The sequence below is a fragment of the Entelurus aequoreus genome, linkage group LG03 (genome assembly GCF_033978785.1).
Source record: "Entelurus aequoreus isolate RoL-2023_Sb linkage group LG03, RoL_Eaeq_v1.1, whole genome shotgun sequence".
Classification (NCBI taxonomy): Eukaryota; Metazoa; Chordata; class Actinopteri; order Syngnathiformes; family Syngnathidae; genus Entelurus; species Entelurus aequoreus.
Window position 1 is genome coordinate 48,346,348 of NC_084733.1, and position 13,445 is coordinate 48,359,792.

General features: G+C 38.0%; 1 protein-coding gene across 4 annotated transcripts in view; it reads left to right on the forward strand.

Annotated features, from left to right (window-relative positions):
- Positions 1-3,711: 3,711 nt before the first annotated feature.
- Positions 3,712-13,445, forward strand: part of dnajc17 (DnaJ (Hsp40) homolog, subfamily C, member 17) — a 103,491-nt gene continuing 93,757 nt past the window's right edge. The window contains exons 1-5 of one of the 4 annotated variants that reach the window (XM_062042007.1): positions 3,712-3,969; positions 10,608-10,677; positions 11,913-11,971; positions 12,066-12,153; positions 12,285-12,361. In XM_062042007.1, the coding sequence (XP_061897991.1) occupies positions 3,889-3,969; positions 10,608-10,677; positions 11,913-11,971; positions 12,066-12,153; positions 12,285-12,361 (375 nt within the window). In that variant the 5' untranslated portion in view covers positions 3,712-3,888. The remainder of the gene's footprint in view (positions 3,970-10,607; positions 10,678-11,912; positions 11,972-12,065; positions 12,154-12,284; positions 12,362-13,445) is intronic. The other 3 variants (XM_062042006.1, XM_062042009.1, XM_062042008.1) reach the window with 3 other exon arrangements.

The window sequence follows — 13,445 nt, forward strand, 5'->3', positions numbered from 1 at the left end:
TATATATATATATATATATATATATATATATATATATATATATATATATATATATTCCAGCGAGTTAATCCGTTTTGTCATTTAACATTGTCACATTATCGATGGGAAAATTTATTTTTAGACAATATGATTTGCTTGAGCCGCTACGAGACACAGAGAGTAACAAGCGGTAGAAAATGGATTAGAAATTAAAGATTAAAAAAAAATAAAAAATAAAAAATTTTTAAAAAATAAATAAAAAAATTAAAATTTTAACTTGGGACTTTCCGTGGGCCGGATTTTGCATGCTGGGGGGCCGGATCCGGCCCGCGGGCCGTAGTTTGGGGACCCCTGCTTTGGATGGTGAAATCCCTAAATTCCTTGGAATAGCTCGTTGAGAAATGTTGTTCTTAAACTGTTCTACAATTTGCTCAAGCATTTGTTCACAAAGTGGTGACCCTTGCCCCATCCTTTTTCGTGAATGACTGAGCATTTCATGGAAGCTGCTTTAATACCCAATCATGGCACCCACCTGTTCCCAATTAGCCTGTTCACCTGTGAGATGTTCCAAATAAGTGTTTGATGAGCATTCCTCAACTTTCTCAGTCTTTTTTGCCACTTGTGCCAGCTTTTAAAAAAAAATATGTTGCAGGCATCAAATTACAAATGAGCTAATATTTACAAAAAAAAACAAAGTTTACCAGTTCCAACGTTAAGTATCTTGTCTTTGCAGTCTATTCAATTGAATATAAGTTGAAAAGGATTTGCAAATCATTGTATTCTGTTTTTATTTACCATTTACACAACGTGCCAACTTCCCTGGTTTTGTATATATATATATATATATATATATATATATATATATATACAGATATATATATATATATATATATATATATATATATATATATATATATATATATATATATATATATATATATATATATATATATATATATATATATATATATATATATATATATATATATACACACACAGGTATATATCTACTGTATATGTATACACATCAGTGGCGTGCGGTGAGGTTAATGTCTGGTGAGGCACGACTGCATCGTCACAGTCAAATTTCAAAACATATGAACCTGCAGTGCAGGTGTACCTAATGTTGTGTCCCTGCGGTCGTTCGCGGCTCCTGCAGCGCGAGCATTGTTGTTTTTGCACTTTTTGGCTTCTTGTTAAGTGACTTTTTTTGGGTGGATTCGGTCTTGCACGTGGAGGGTTTGGGTGTGGGCTTTGGTTGGTGTAGCCGCGGCGCTCCCGTCGGGCGGTGCATTCTGCGGCGGAGGTGCTTTGCACCAGGAGGCGGGGTTATGATACGAGCCTCACACAGTGTGTCTCCGCAGCAGATATATGATCGCTCAGCACTAAAAATACGTTACACACATACAGTTGTTGACAAAATACACTGTACATTATATACCTCAGCTAACTAAACTATTGAAATGTATAATATAATTCATATAGCAATACGGTCTCACTGCACAGCAGCTCAGCAGTTAGCGAGTCGCAATCCATGGTGAGGCACAAGTGCCTCAACTGGCTGCTGATCACCGCACCGTCTCTTCTCAGTATTTGAACGGCAAATGTGAAAATAAAAATAAAAATAATCTAAAACTGGTGAAGTTAAATGGAACATAACTTTAGTATAATCACTGGATACATGTAACAATTTAATTCATTTTTTTTTCTTTTTCTTTTCTTTCCATGATGGCAGGTGAGGCCCCGCCTCCCCTGCCTCTAGTGACGGCACGCCACTGATACACATACACATATATATTCATATATTATTAAATGTTACAAGCAGTCCTCTGAGGGCAACCTTAACTGAGATGTGGCCCTCAATGAAAACGAGTAAGAGCCGCATGCTATTGTGTGTGTGTAAAGTGTAATCAAGTTCCATTCATCCTTTTTCTACCGCTTGTCGCTTTTGGGGTCGCTGGGGGTGCTGGAAACCATCTCAGCTGCATTGGGCAGAAGGCGGAAAACACCCTGGACAAGGTGCCACCTCATCGCAGGGTCAACGCAGATAGACAGACCACATTCACACTCACATTCACACACTAGGGCCAATTTAGTGTTGCCAATCAACCTATACCCAGGTGCATGTCTTTGGAGGTGGGAGGAAACCGGACTAACCGAAGGGAGGCCACCAAATTGATAATTCTTAAAAAAAGGCAAGGCAAGGCAAATTTATTTGTATAGCACTTTTCATACACAAGGCAGACTCAAAGTGCTTCACAGCACAACATGTGGGACAACAAAGTGAAATCAAAGAAAATAAAAGCAAAATTAAAATTAAAATGCAGACAATAAAAAAACAACCTACAGCAGTAAAAAATTAACTAAAATAAAAACATTTCAGCAAATTTGGAACCATAATGCAAGATTTGCTCATACAAAACAATTCTGCAGTAGCTTGTTTGGGACAGTGTATACCAGGGGTCACCAACGCGGTGCCCGCGGGCACCAGGTAGCCCGTAAGGACCAGATGAGTAGCCCGCTGGCCTGTTCTAAAAATAGCTCAAATAGCAGCACTTACCAGTGAGCTGCCTCTATTTTTTAAATTTTATTTATTTACTAGCAAGCTGGTCTCGCTTTGCCCGACATTTTTAATTCTAAGAGAGACAAAACTCAAATAGAATTTGAAAATCCAAGAAAATATTTTAAAGACTTGGTCTTCACTTGTTTAAATAAATTCATAATTTTTTTTACTTTGCTTCTTATAACTTTCAGAAAGACAATTTTAGAGAAAAAATACAACCTTAAAAATTATTTTAGGATTTTTAAACACATATACCTTTTTACCTTTTAAATTCCTTCCTCTTCTTTCCTGACAATTTAAATCAATGTTCAAGTAAAATTATTTTTTTTATTGTAAAGAATAATAAATACATTTTAATTTAATTCTTCATTTTAGCTTCTGTTTTTTCGACGAAGAATATTTGTGAAATATTTCTTCAAAATTATTATGATTAAAATTCAAAAAAATTATTCTGGCAAATCTAGAAAATCTGTAGAATCAAATTTAAATCTTGTTTCAAAGTCTTTTGAATTTCTTTTAAAATTTTTGTTCTGGAAAATCTAGAAGAAATAATGATTTGTCTTTGGTCCAATTTGTTATATATTCTAACAAAGTATAGATTGGATTTTAACCTATTTAAAACATGTCATCAAAATTCTCAAATTAATCTTAGTCAGGAAAAATTACTAATGATGTTCCATAAATTCTTTTTTTTAAGTTTTTCTCTTCTTTTTTTCGGTTGAATTTTGAATTTTAAAGAGTCGAAATTGAAGATAAACTATGTTTCAAAATGTAATTGTCATTTTTTTCGTGTTTTCTCCACTTTTAAACCGTTCAATTAAGTGTAAATATCATTAATTATTAATAATAACATAGAGTTAAAGGTAAATTGAGCAAATTGGCTATTTGTGGCAATTTATTTAAGTGTGTATCAAACTGGTAGCCCTTTGCATTAATCAGTACCCAAGAAGTAGCTCTTGCTTTCAAAAAGGTTGGTGACCCCTGGTGTATACAGTAGTACTGCACTTTACTAATACTAGTATTGTAGATAAACGTTAATATAATAGGTAATTCTTGAAAAAAACATTTCAAAGTCAAGACATTCAATTGATTGAAAATGTCCACAAATAAATTATAATTCTATAATTTGACCACCAAACGGCCTCTAACCACCAGCAGGGTGAGCTGGCGCTGCTAAACAAGAAAACTCAATTTCCCAAAGTACACCGCGAGCCAGAGGTGAAAGGTCGATTACGTCAAATTCATGGCGCCAACTACAATAAACATTAGCATTTGTCGAGCAGTGCGTTGTTTCCACTGTTTTTACTGATATTTTAGTGTACCCAGTGAAACTTACTATTGGCAAGATGTCTGAAAAGGCCAAGGACATTCTGAAAATGGACCTTTATGGTTTGCTTGGAATTGAAAACACTGCTACAACGAAGGAGGTAGGTAATGTGTATACCGTCTGACCAGCTAGTTCAGTTTCAGTTTCAGTTTATTTCGAACATGCATACATTGCATGGCAATGGAAGCTTCTGTTTATTCGCCACGACGCCTGGTGATTATTAGTAGATGGTCTGTTTCTTTCCCGGGTGGATCGATTCTTGTCAAAATAAATTACGAGCTGTGTGATTATAAAAGCCATGTACGCTACAATAACAGTAATGGAGCCCATGTTAGGCATTGCTTGTCGAGTTGTCAGATCACATTCTTGTCATTTACGTGACAACTATATGTCTTGTTCGTAAAACAGTGGGTCGAGTCTTCGTGAAAATGCAATCCGAATATAAATCCCTAAACTGTATCACATGCGGATGATGGAAGCAACCACTAGGTGGCGACGCTGCACTAGTTTTAATCTTCAGGGGTCATGATAGTCCTCCACCAAAATGAGTTTGAAAAAGAGAAAAAAAGCGACAAACGGGGAAGGGATGAATGTGACGGGATGTTACAGCATAGATTAATAAAAGTGAGCTATACCTTGTCATATAAACTAATATGTACTTTTTACAGTTTAAACACCTGAACATTAAACGTATTTGTATTTATAAACACTTCCATTTAAAGTTAAAGTCCCAATGATAGTCACACACACACTGGGTGTGGTGAAATTATCCTCTGCATTTGACCCATCCCCTTGTTCTACCCCCTGGGCGGTGAGGGGAGCAGTGAGCAGCAGCAGTGGCCGCGCCCGGGAATCATTTGGTGATTTAAGCCCCAATTCCGACCCTTGATACTGAGTGCGTAGCAGGGAGGTAACGGGTCCCATTTTTTGTAGTCTTTAGTATGACTCGGCCGGGGTTTGAACTCACAACCTCCCAGTCTCAGGACGCACACTCTAACCACTAGGCCACTGAGCTGGTTGTTACTAGTAATGTCTGCAATTTGAGGACCATAGTCATTTCAGAAGAATATGCGTGGGTTCCCTCCGGGTACTCCGGCTTCCTCCCACCTCCAGAGACATGCACCTGGGGATAGGTTGATTGGCAACACTAGATTGGCCCTAGTGTGTGAATGTGAGTGTGAGTCTGTCTATCTGTGTTGGCCCTGCGATGAGGTGGTGACTTGTCCAGGGTGTACCCCGCCTTCCGCCCGAATGCAGCTGAGATAGGCTCCAGCTCCCCCGGCGACAAGCGGTAGAAAATGGATGGATGGATGTCAATTTTCACATTCCAAAGCGGTTGACCGTTATGAATCAAACCCCTTCCTGACCATCTGCCTTTCCAGCATCCAATGTCTAAAATCCACAGGCTAGATGGGAAATCAGAATTGCTGCCAAAAGTCAATCTCCCTAATTGGAATTGAAAGTCTTCTAGAGTATTATGCTGCAAGAAGTTAGTGGTCGTGGTGCTGGGGCCAGAATAATTAATAAAAGACAGTAGACTGGTTGTGTGAGGTCTGTTGATTGCTGCCAGCGATGGGACATTTTTGTGGGAAGTACATTTAGTCTTTGGGGGTTTTAACTATTCTCTGATGAAGACAGATGTCGGCAAATGGGCAATTGTCTGGCCTGTTTATCGACCACTGCTATCAGTCATGTTGTTTATCACAAAAATGGGAAGAGGCTCATCCCAGAGCATGTTTATGTGGGCTTGTAACGCTATTGGGTTGACATTATGGAGAGGAGTTGTATTTTGCATGGCTTCTGTTTTACCGTCACTTCTGTTGATTTCCTGGTGTGTTTGGGCGACGGATGAATGTTGTGGAAGCTGGCACGTTAGATTCCAATACTGTGATTAGCGTGTAACTGTAACTTTAAGGCTGCGGGTAACTTGCATGTACTTTTCATTCTTGGATGGCCAACAGAGGGCTTGTTTCCAATGTCAAAATCGGTGCTCATTTAGCAACAAACCTTGGATCACAAATACCCAAATGATGATTTAACCTTTCACTTATTTCTTGGTAAATCAAGGCAACAGTGGCAGTCTGGCAGTACTGTGGCTAGGGATTGGTACTGTTCACATTTGAACCGATACAGTACCAATTTCCGGTACCTGGGAATCAATACCAGCACTCAACTATATCAATTATTAATATTAATTGTTTTTGATAATAAAATAAACATTTTATTGCAACATTTAAAATTGAGCTGATTATGATAACTGCTGTTTGATTGTCTTAAAGGGGCCCTATTAGGCAGAAGCAACTTTGTTTTTGTTTATTGCCCCATAAGTCCCAGACATTTGAAATCAGACCATGGAGGCAAGTCGGAGATATTTATGAAACAATCTTGCCTTTTTCCAAACTTGCTCCAAATGAGCCGAATTTGAGATAATTGTATGACGTATTTTGCCTTAGTTACTTACGTCAGCGGATATCTCTATGTATGGTAGCAGTTTACCTGAAAAGCTTTGCACGAGTCTGCCATTTTTTTCCAGTTGTAGTCAAAAGTTGTGGTCAATGGGTTCCTTCTTTTTGTCTATCCTCTTGTTGTGGGGCAGACTGGCTCATACATGTACATGCATGTTAAAACCCTCCACTGAAGCATATAGTTGTAAGTAGGGATGTAATGATAAACCGTATTAATAACCGTGGTAAAACTCCCAACGGTTTGTATTACCATTTTAAAATAAAATGATCGAAAAACTGTGACTGATAACTGCACTTTGATAAAATGTGTGAATGTGGAGTGAATGAATGATGGGTTCCCAGTTCTCACTGACAAGCGATTTGAGTGTCTAGAAAAGCGCTATATAAATCTAATCCATTATTATTAAACTTACGGACTGACTGGCACTTTACTCCACATATGACAACATTGACAAAAAACATTAACAATGTTTGCATTAAGCGATACCTTGAATTAGGAATGTAACAATAAACGGTAATAATGATAACCGCGGTAAAACTCCCGACGGTTAGTACTACCGTTTTAAATTAAAATGATTGAAACACCGAGATGGATAACTGCACTTTGATACTCTCACGGACTGACATGATAACAGGAGACAATAACGTCTTCTCACATTAAGAAACAACATACCCCAATCTAAATGTATACAAACACATTGCTGTCTAAGCAACTAAGATATTAAATTGTGCACAAAGAACCTACAAGTTGAGTGATCATTCTATGCTCAGAGGAAAAAAAGACGGAGGTGTTTTTATGGTGCGTTCAAGGATAGCTGAACAAAGTAGAAAACAATGCCTGCCAGAAATGATAAATAATAGTAATAGATTTTAATTTCTACACACTTTTCATGTAAAGGGCTACAGTACAAACCCTTATTTAAAACAATAACAACTTAGCCATTAAAATAGAGAAAATACTAAGACTGAAACACATCAATGAAGTGTAAGAAACACAAAACATGCAATATAGAATAGAATAGAAAGTACTTTATTGATCCCTGGGCAAATTCATCACCACAGTTCGCTCACAATAAACAATAAACACTTAGGTATTTTTTACATGTGAATAATATAAATACAGTCTATTATACAGAATTATTCACATGTGAATAATATAAATACAGTCTATTATACAGCATTATTCCCATGTGAATAATATAAATATAGTCTATTATACATTCAAGTACAATCAAAAAGGAACATATGCATTATACAGTCTGATGGCTGTCGGTATGAAGGACTTCCTGTGTCGTTCCGTGTTGTATATAGTGGGTTTGCTGACAGTGTGTGTATATATTTTGGTTATTTAAGAAAATTACTTGGTCAGTTAAAACGACTTTTTGAGTACATTCAACAATACTGCGATAATAATGATAACCGTGATCATTTTGGTCACAATAACAGTGATATGACATTTTCATATCGTTACATCCCTACCTTGGAAAGTTGCATTAATATCCTGGTTTTTCCGCAATTTGGTTTTAGACCAGAAAAGTGAAAACAAGGTCATGATTACCTACATATTGTTTAAAATGTAAACTAGCTGACATTTTGCATCCCATTGTGTACTAAACAGTATTACTATGGCAGTGGGATCACTGATAAATGTCTTATCAATTCAACTCTCAACAGATTATCAGATAGTTTTTTTTCTGCCCCTCTATTTGTATCAGTTTCTCAAAGTTCTTGTTTCTCTAATGACATTAATGTGATAGCATCAATGCTGCGTTGCAAATTTGCATTGCTTGTAATCCTGTTTATTTTTGTCTCCAGTCTCCATTTTTCTATTTATTTCTTCTTCAACCTGCCGTTGTTCCCATCATTCCTTCACCCTGTTCTTCCTCGCCTGTTGATATTGTCCATCAGCTAATAAAGTCCTGTAAATGGCAGTGTTGTAATTAAGGAGTATTGGCTCGTGGCAGACCAGGCAGCTAATCAGTTACACAAGCTCTGGGCCCTGCCAGCTCTATGCTCTGGATTTACCAGGACCAGTTTGTCAACTGTAATTGGCACCATAGATGCTTTTAATGAAGACAAGATGTGAACACGCATTTGAGGCTGAAGCAGGCTGGGTTTGGGGCATCACTGAGTCTGTTTTTCACCAGGCCCACTCCATTAGGCTACTGTTTGTCTGCTTTAAGATTTGCAGACTCTCCCTGCATTTGTTGTTCTTTTTCTGCTTGTGGTTTATTTCAAAGTTCTGCCATTAATGCAAAGAGAGACAGAAAGCACACATAAATAGAGTGGGGTTGCTCAAATGAAAATAAAATATTGAATGTGCAAAGTAATTACTAATTAGTAGGGCTGCCCAAAAAACCAACAAAAAAACTACCATTTTAAATGCACGGTCAACGGACTGTAGTTAAATGCATACTCATTGTGACTATAGATACAATCATTTGCAGCAGATGACAAATATCTTGACAAATATAGTTGCTAATGCTTTGTTGGAATTTTTCAGATTTGGGCTTTCTGACTGTCTATGCTACTAAGAATTATGTTTAGCATATAATACCTCACCTTCTTTATGCATGTGTTATATTGCTTAACATTTCATATGAATCCCACTGCTGACCACACAGTGTTACGAACTTTCCTGGACACAAAAGCTAAGTTAAAAGTAATGATCATTGATTGACGGGGACCATTGCTTGAGCCCCCCCCACCCCCACCCCCCCAAAAAAAGAACTTATAACATTTTGTGTGCAGTTCCGTTTGCTTTAATGAGAAGTATGTGCTTTGACCAAGTATCTACCAGGCGTTCTTCTTGTAACATTTTAATGTCAGTAGATTAGAAATGTATTCCAACTTCAGATTTATTGTTAGTTACAACAAGAAGCATACAGCAAAAAGAGAAATATGCAGAGGGAGGCTAAAGTGCAGGGAAACTTTACACAACAATAAGCATATGTGTTTGGCGCCATTCTCTCGCTTTGCGTGGCAGTTTAGAACTGCGGGACGGCTGTTTGCCAAGCATCAAGACTAAATATTTCTTAATGACGACTGGTTTCTCAAAGGCAGCGTCTTGAGCTATTTATTGTTTAAACTGTACAAGGAAAAAAAAGGAGGTGTAATAATAGCGTGACACATTATTTGTCCTTTTGGCCTACGCTTATGTAAAGTCAGCTCAACAAGGCACAAGGAAAAGTTACGAACATGCCACGGGGGCAAGCTGTGTGCTGTAAAGCAGTGGTCCCCAACCACCGGTCCGTGGACCGATTGGTACCGGGCCGCATAAGAAATATAAAAAAAAATAAAAAAAATGTAAAAATTGTTTTTTAATGTTTTTATTAAATCAACATAAAAAACACAATATATACATTATATATCAATATAGATCAATACAGTCTGCAGGGATACAGTCCGTAAGCACACATGATTGTATTTCTTAATGACAAAAAAAAAAAAATACCATGACCCCAATCACCACCCCCCCCCCCCCAAATTGTTATTATTTACAAACTCAGGAAATATAAGTCCCTAGACACAGGAGAACTTTAAAGTCAGTATTTAGAAATATTTAAATCTGAGCCAATAGTAGGAAATATTTTAAAACATTTGTTTTATGTTGTTACACCGCCATATACCGGTATATCGTTATCACAGAAGGCTGCAATACCGTACATATCGCAATATAGATTTTAGGCTATATTGCCCATTCCTACGACCAAGGATTAGTTAACATTCCAATTTAATGTAAGCCTTTTTGACATTAAATTACGTGAATTAATTTATTGTAGCATCCTAGAAGCCTTGGCTACCAGCCGTTGTTGTTCTTGCCGTTACTGTGGCTGTCTGTCTATGTATGAATTGCATAACAGGTGAACTAGTGTTCGGTTGCAACTCAACACACATCTACTTTGCAAACCCGACCTTGCGTGGGTAGTTTACTGAGGAATGTGCTGCGGTGTTTCCAGTCCATTAATGTGTCAGAAGGACACAAAACAGAGGATCAGCTCAGGTGTTGATTTAATCCAAAGAATACATTCAATTCTTTTTAATTCAACACAGACCAAATTTCACCTGGGTGCTACTATGTCAGAGTCTAACTATTCTTGTCATTATTTTAATGGGACTATCATTTTTATTCAGTTAAAGAAGCCATAGTTATGATTATAAATTGTACTTCTGTATGGCCAACACCTGTGCTAAAATGAATAGTTTTTTTTGTCTTAAACAATTTCAACCCTAAAGTGGATACCTTTTTCTAAGGGTTCTTCACTTCTTGTAGATCAAGAAAGCCTATCGACAGAAAGCTCTGAAGTGCCATCCAGACAAAAACCCAGACAACCCAAAAGCAGGTAAGGTTTGTTTCCCCTTCCTCCAGAACCATTGAACCAAAAAGTCACTGGAATCTTGATTGGCTTTCATGGAATTTTGATTGACTGACCTCCACAAAGGTCTATTAAGATATTGAAACAAAGTTAAGTTGCATCTTCGTTGAACACAATTTTTGAGCTAGACAGAATCAGCCAAATTACGCCTTGCCTTTGCCTTTTAAGCCATCTGGCACTCCATTGCAAACAAGCAAATCCATAATTGTACAGGGAATACCTTTGTTTACTTTGGCTTGTATATCTTTTTGTTATAAGGGCAGAAAGGCACCTAGAAAAAAAGCTGGTCAGGTTTTCAAGTGAGGTTTATGTGGCTTTTTGATGGCTCAGGCAATTTCTGATTATGTGAGGCAGGGAAAAACAGGGAAATTGGTGGCATTGGGGCTTGAGAGGGATAATGTAAAAGCAGGGGGTCGGTTTCCCAGAAATGGAAAAGAAGCGGTTTGGAGGGCCTCAACACTTGAACCCACATATGGACAGACTTTGTTCCCAATCGCACGAGACTGCAGCCAATCTGGGATGTGCAGTCTCTCCGGAGAAGGTTGCATGTGTTTGGGAGGTAAATTTGGGGTCAAGAGTGTTCATTAAAGACAGCACCCACTCCCACCGCTATTTTTCTCCCTTCCACTTCCCATGTTGTGACAGTTTAACTTTGAGCTGCCTCATGGACATGGCACGTATCCCCCAGTTGGATTTTATACCAGTCTTTTATATGTGTGTAGGTAACCTGACCTGCTCTGCTGGTTCTATGATCACCCAGAGCCTCCTGGTAATTTTAATTTGCCAATCCCCACTGGTAGTAACCATATCGCTTTAGCAGGCCTCCCATAAGAGAATAATTAGACCTGGCTGATATAGTGCAGCAGTGTGGTGGTTGCATGATAAGGAGCACTTGTGGTCTTGTATGCTTTTGTGCGTGTGTCAGATGACAACTGAGGCGGTAGGGAATATTGCGTGGTAGCGATGATTGCGGCATTGGCCCCTCTCGGCGCTCTAATGGAAGACATGGGGCTTCAGCATTGCAAGGTTGAGTCACTGAAAATGTTGTGACTTTTTGACATCAGTCATAGCCCTGTCAAATCGTATTTAAAAAACTATTCAATGCCTCAAAATGACAAATTGAACAGTTTTATATATTTATAATTTTTTTAAAGAAACTTTGCATTTTTCGTCTCATTACCTCTCTTTCCACATTGCTCTAGCTGAGCTTTTCCACCAGTTGTCCCAGGCTCTGGAGGTGCTTACTGATGCTCCTGCCAAGGTAGGTCCACTGTGACATTTTGTACAAAACATGATATACACACAAGCATAGATGCACACTTAATTTATGCTGACATTTATGATTGTGTTTTCAGGCCGCCTATGACAAGATTTGCGCTGCCAAAAAACAAGCAGAAGAACGTAACCGCAAACTTGATGACAAAAGAAAGAAGATTAAGCTAGGTGAGTTCCCATGGCCAGAACCTAATTTATCACTATTTATATTCAAGTAATATCTGGATATATTATGTTGTTTTTATGATGTTTTATTTGGAGAGCCATTGATCTAAATTCCTTCAATCGGCCCTTGACAGACCTTGAGACAAGAGAACGACAAGCAGAGGCTGAGACCCAAGTTGAAGTGCAAATCACAAGAACACTTGAAGAAGAGGTAAAATAAGTATCCAAAGAAGCGCAAATGTACAGTATAGGCTAAAAAGACATATTTCACTGAACCGCCAGGCCCTATCTTGCTCGGATTAGCGTCTTCTAAGACAATCTGAACATGGTCTGCATGCGTTCAGGTTGATTTATTGTATGACTTATTGCCTTGGTGAAGAGAAGCTTACCACTAGGGGGCACTGCTCTATTTTCAGTTAAACATATCAGTCATTCTGTCTTTGCTAAGATTTTTGATTATTTACACATACACACACACATATATATGTATGTATGTGTGTATATATATATATATATATATATATATATATATATATATATATATATATATATATATATATATATATATATATATATAAGAATTTGGGTATTATCTTCGACCCAACTCTCTCGTTTGAGTCACACATTAAGAGTGTTACTAAAACGGCCTTCTTTCATCTCCGTAATATCGCTAAAATTCGTTCCATTTTGTCCACAAGCGATGCTGAGATCATTATCCATGCGTTCGTTACATCTCGTCTCGATTACTGTAACGTATTATTTTCGGGCCTCCCTATGTCTAGCATTAAAAGATTACAGATGGTACAAAATGCGGCTGCTAGACTTTTGACAAAAACAAGAAAGTTTGATCATATTACGCCTATACTGGCTCACTTGCACTGGCTTCCTGTGCACCTAAGATGCGACTTTAAGGTTTTACTACTTACGTATAAAATACTACACGGTCAAGCTCCTGCCTATCTTGACGATTGTATTGTACCATATGTCCCGGCAAGAAATCTGCGTTCAAAGAACTCCGGCTTATTAGTGATTCCCAGAGCCCAAAAAAAGTCTGCGGGCTATAGAGCGTTTTCTATTCGGGCTCCAATACTATGGAATGCCCTCCCGGTAAAAGTTAGAGATGCTACCTCAGTAGAAGCATTTAAGTCTCATCTTAAAACTCATTTGTATACTCTAGCCTTTAAATAGACTCCCTTTTTAGACCAGTTGATCTGCCGTTTCTTTTCTTTTCTTTTCTACTCTGCTCCGGGGTGGACCGCTAGCCTGTCCATCAGATGGGGACATCTCTACGCTGC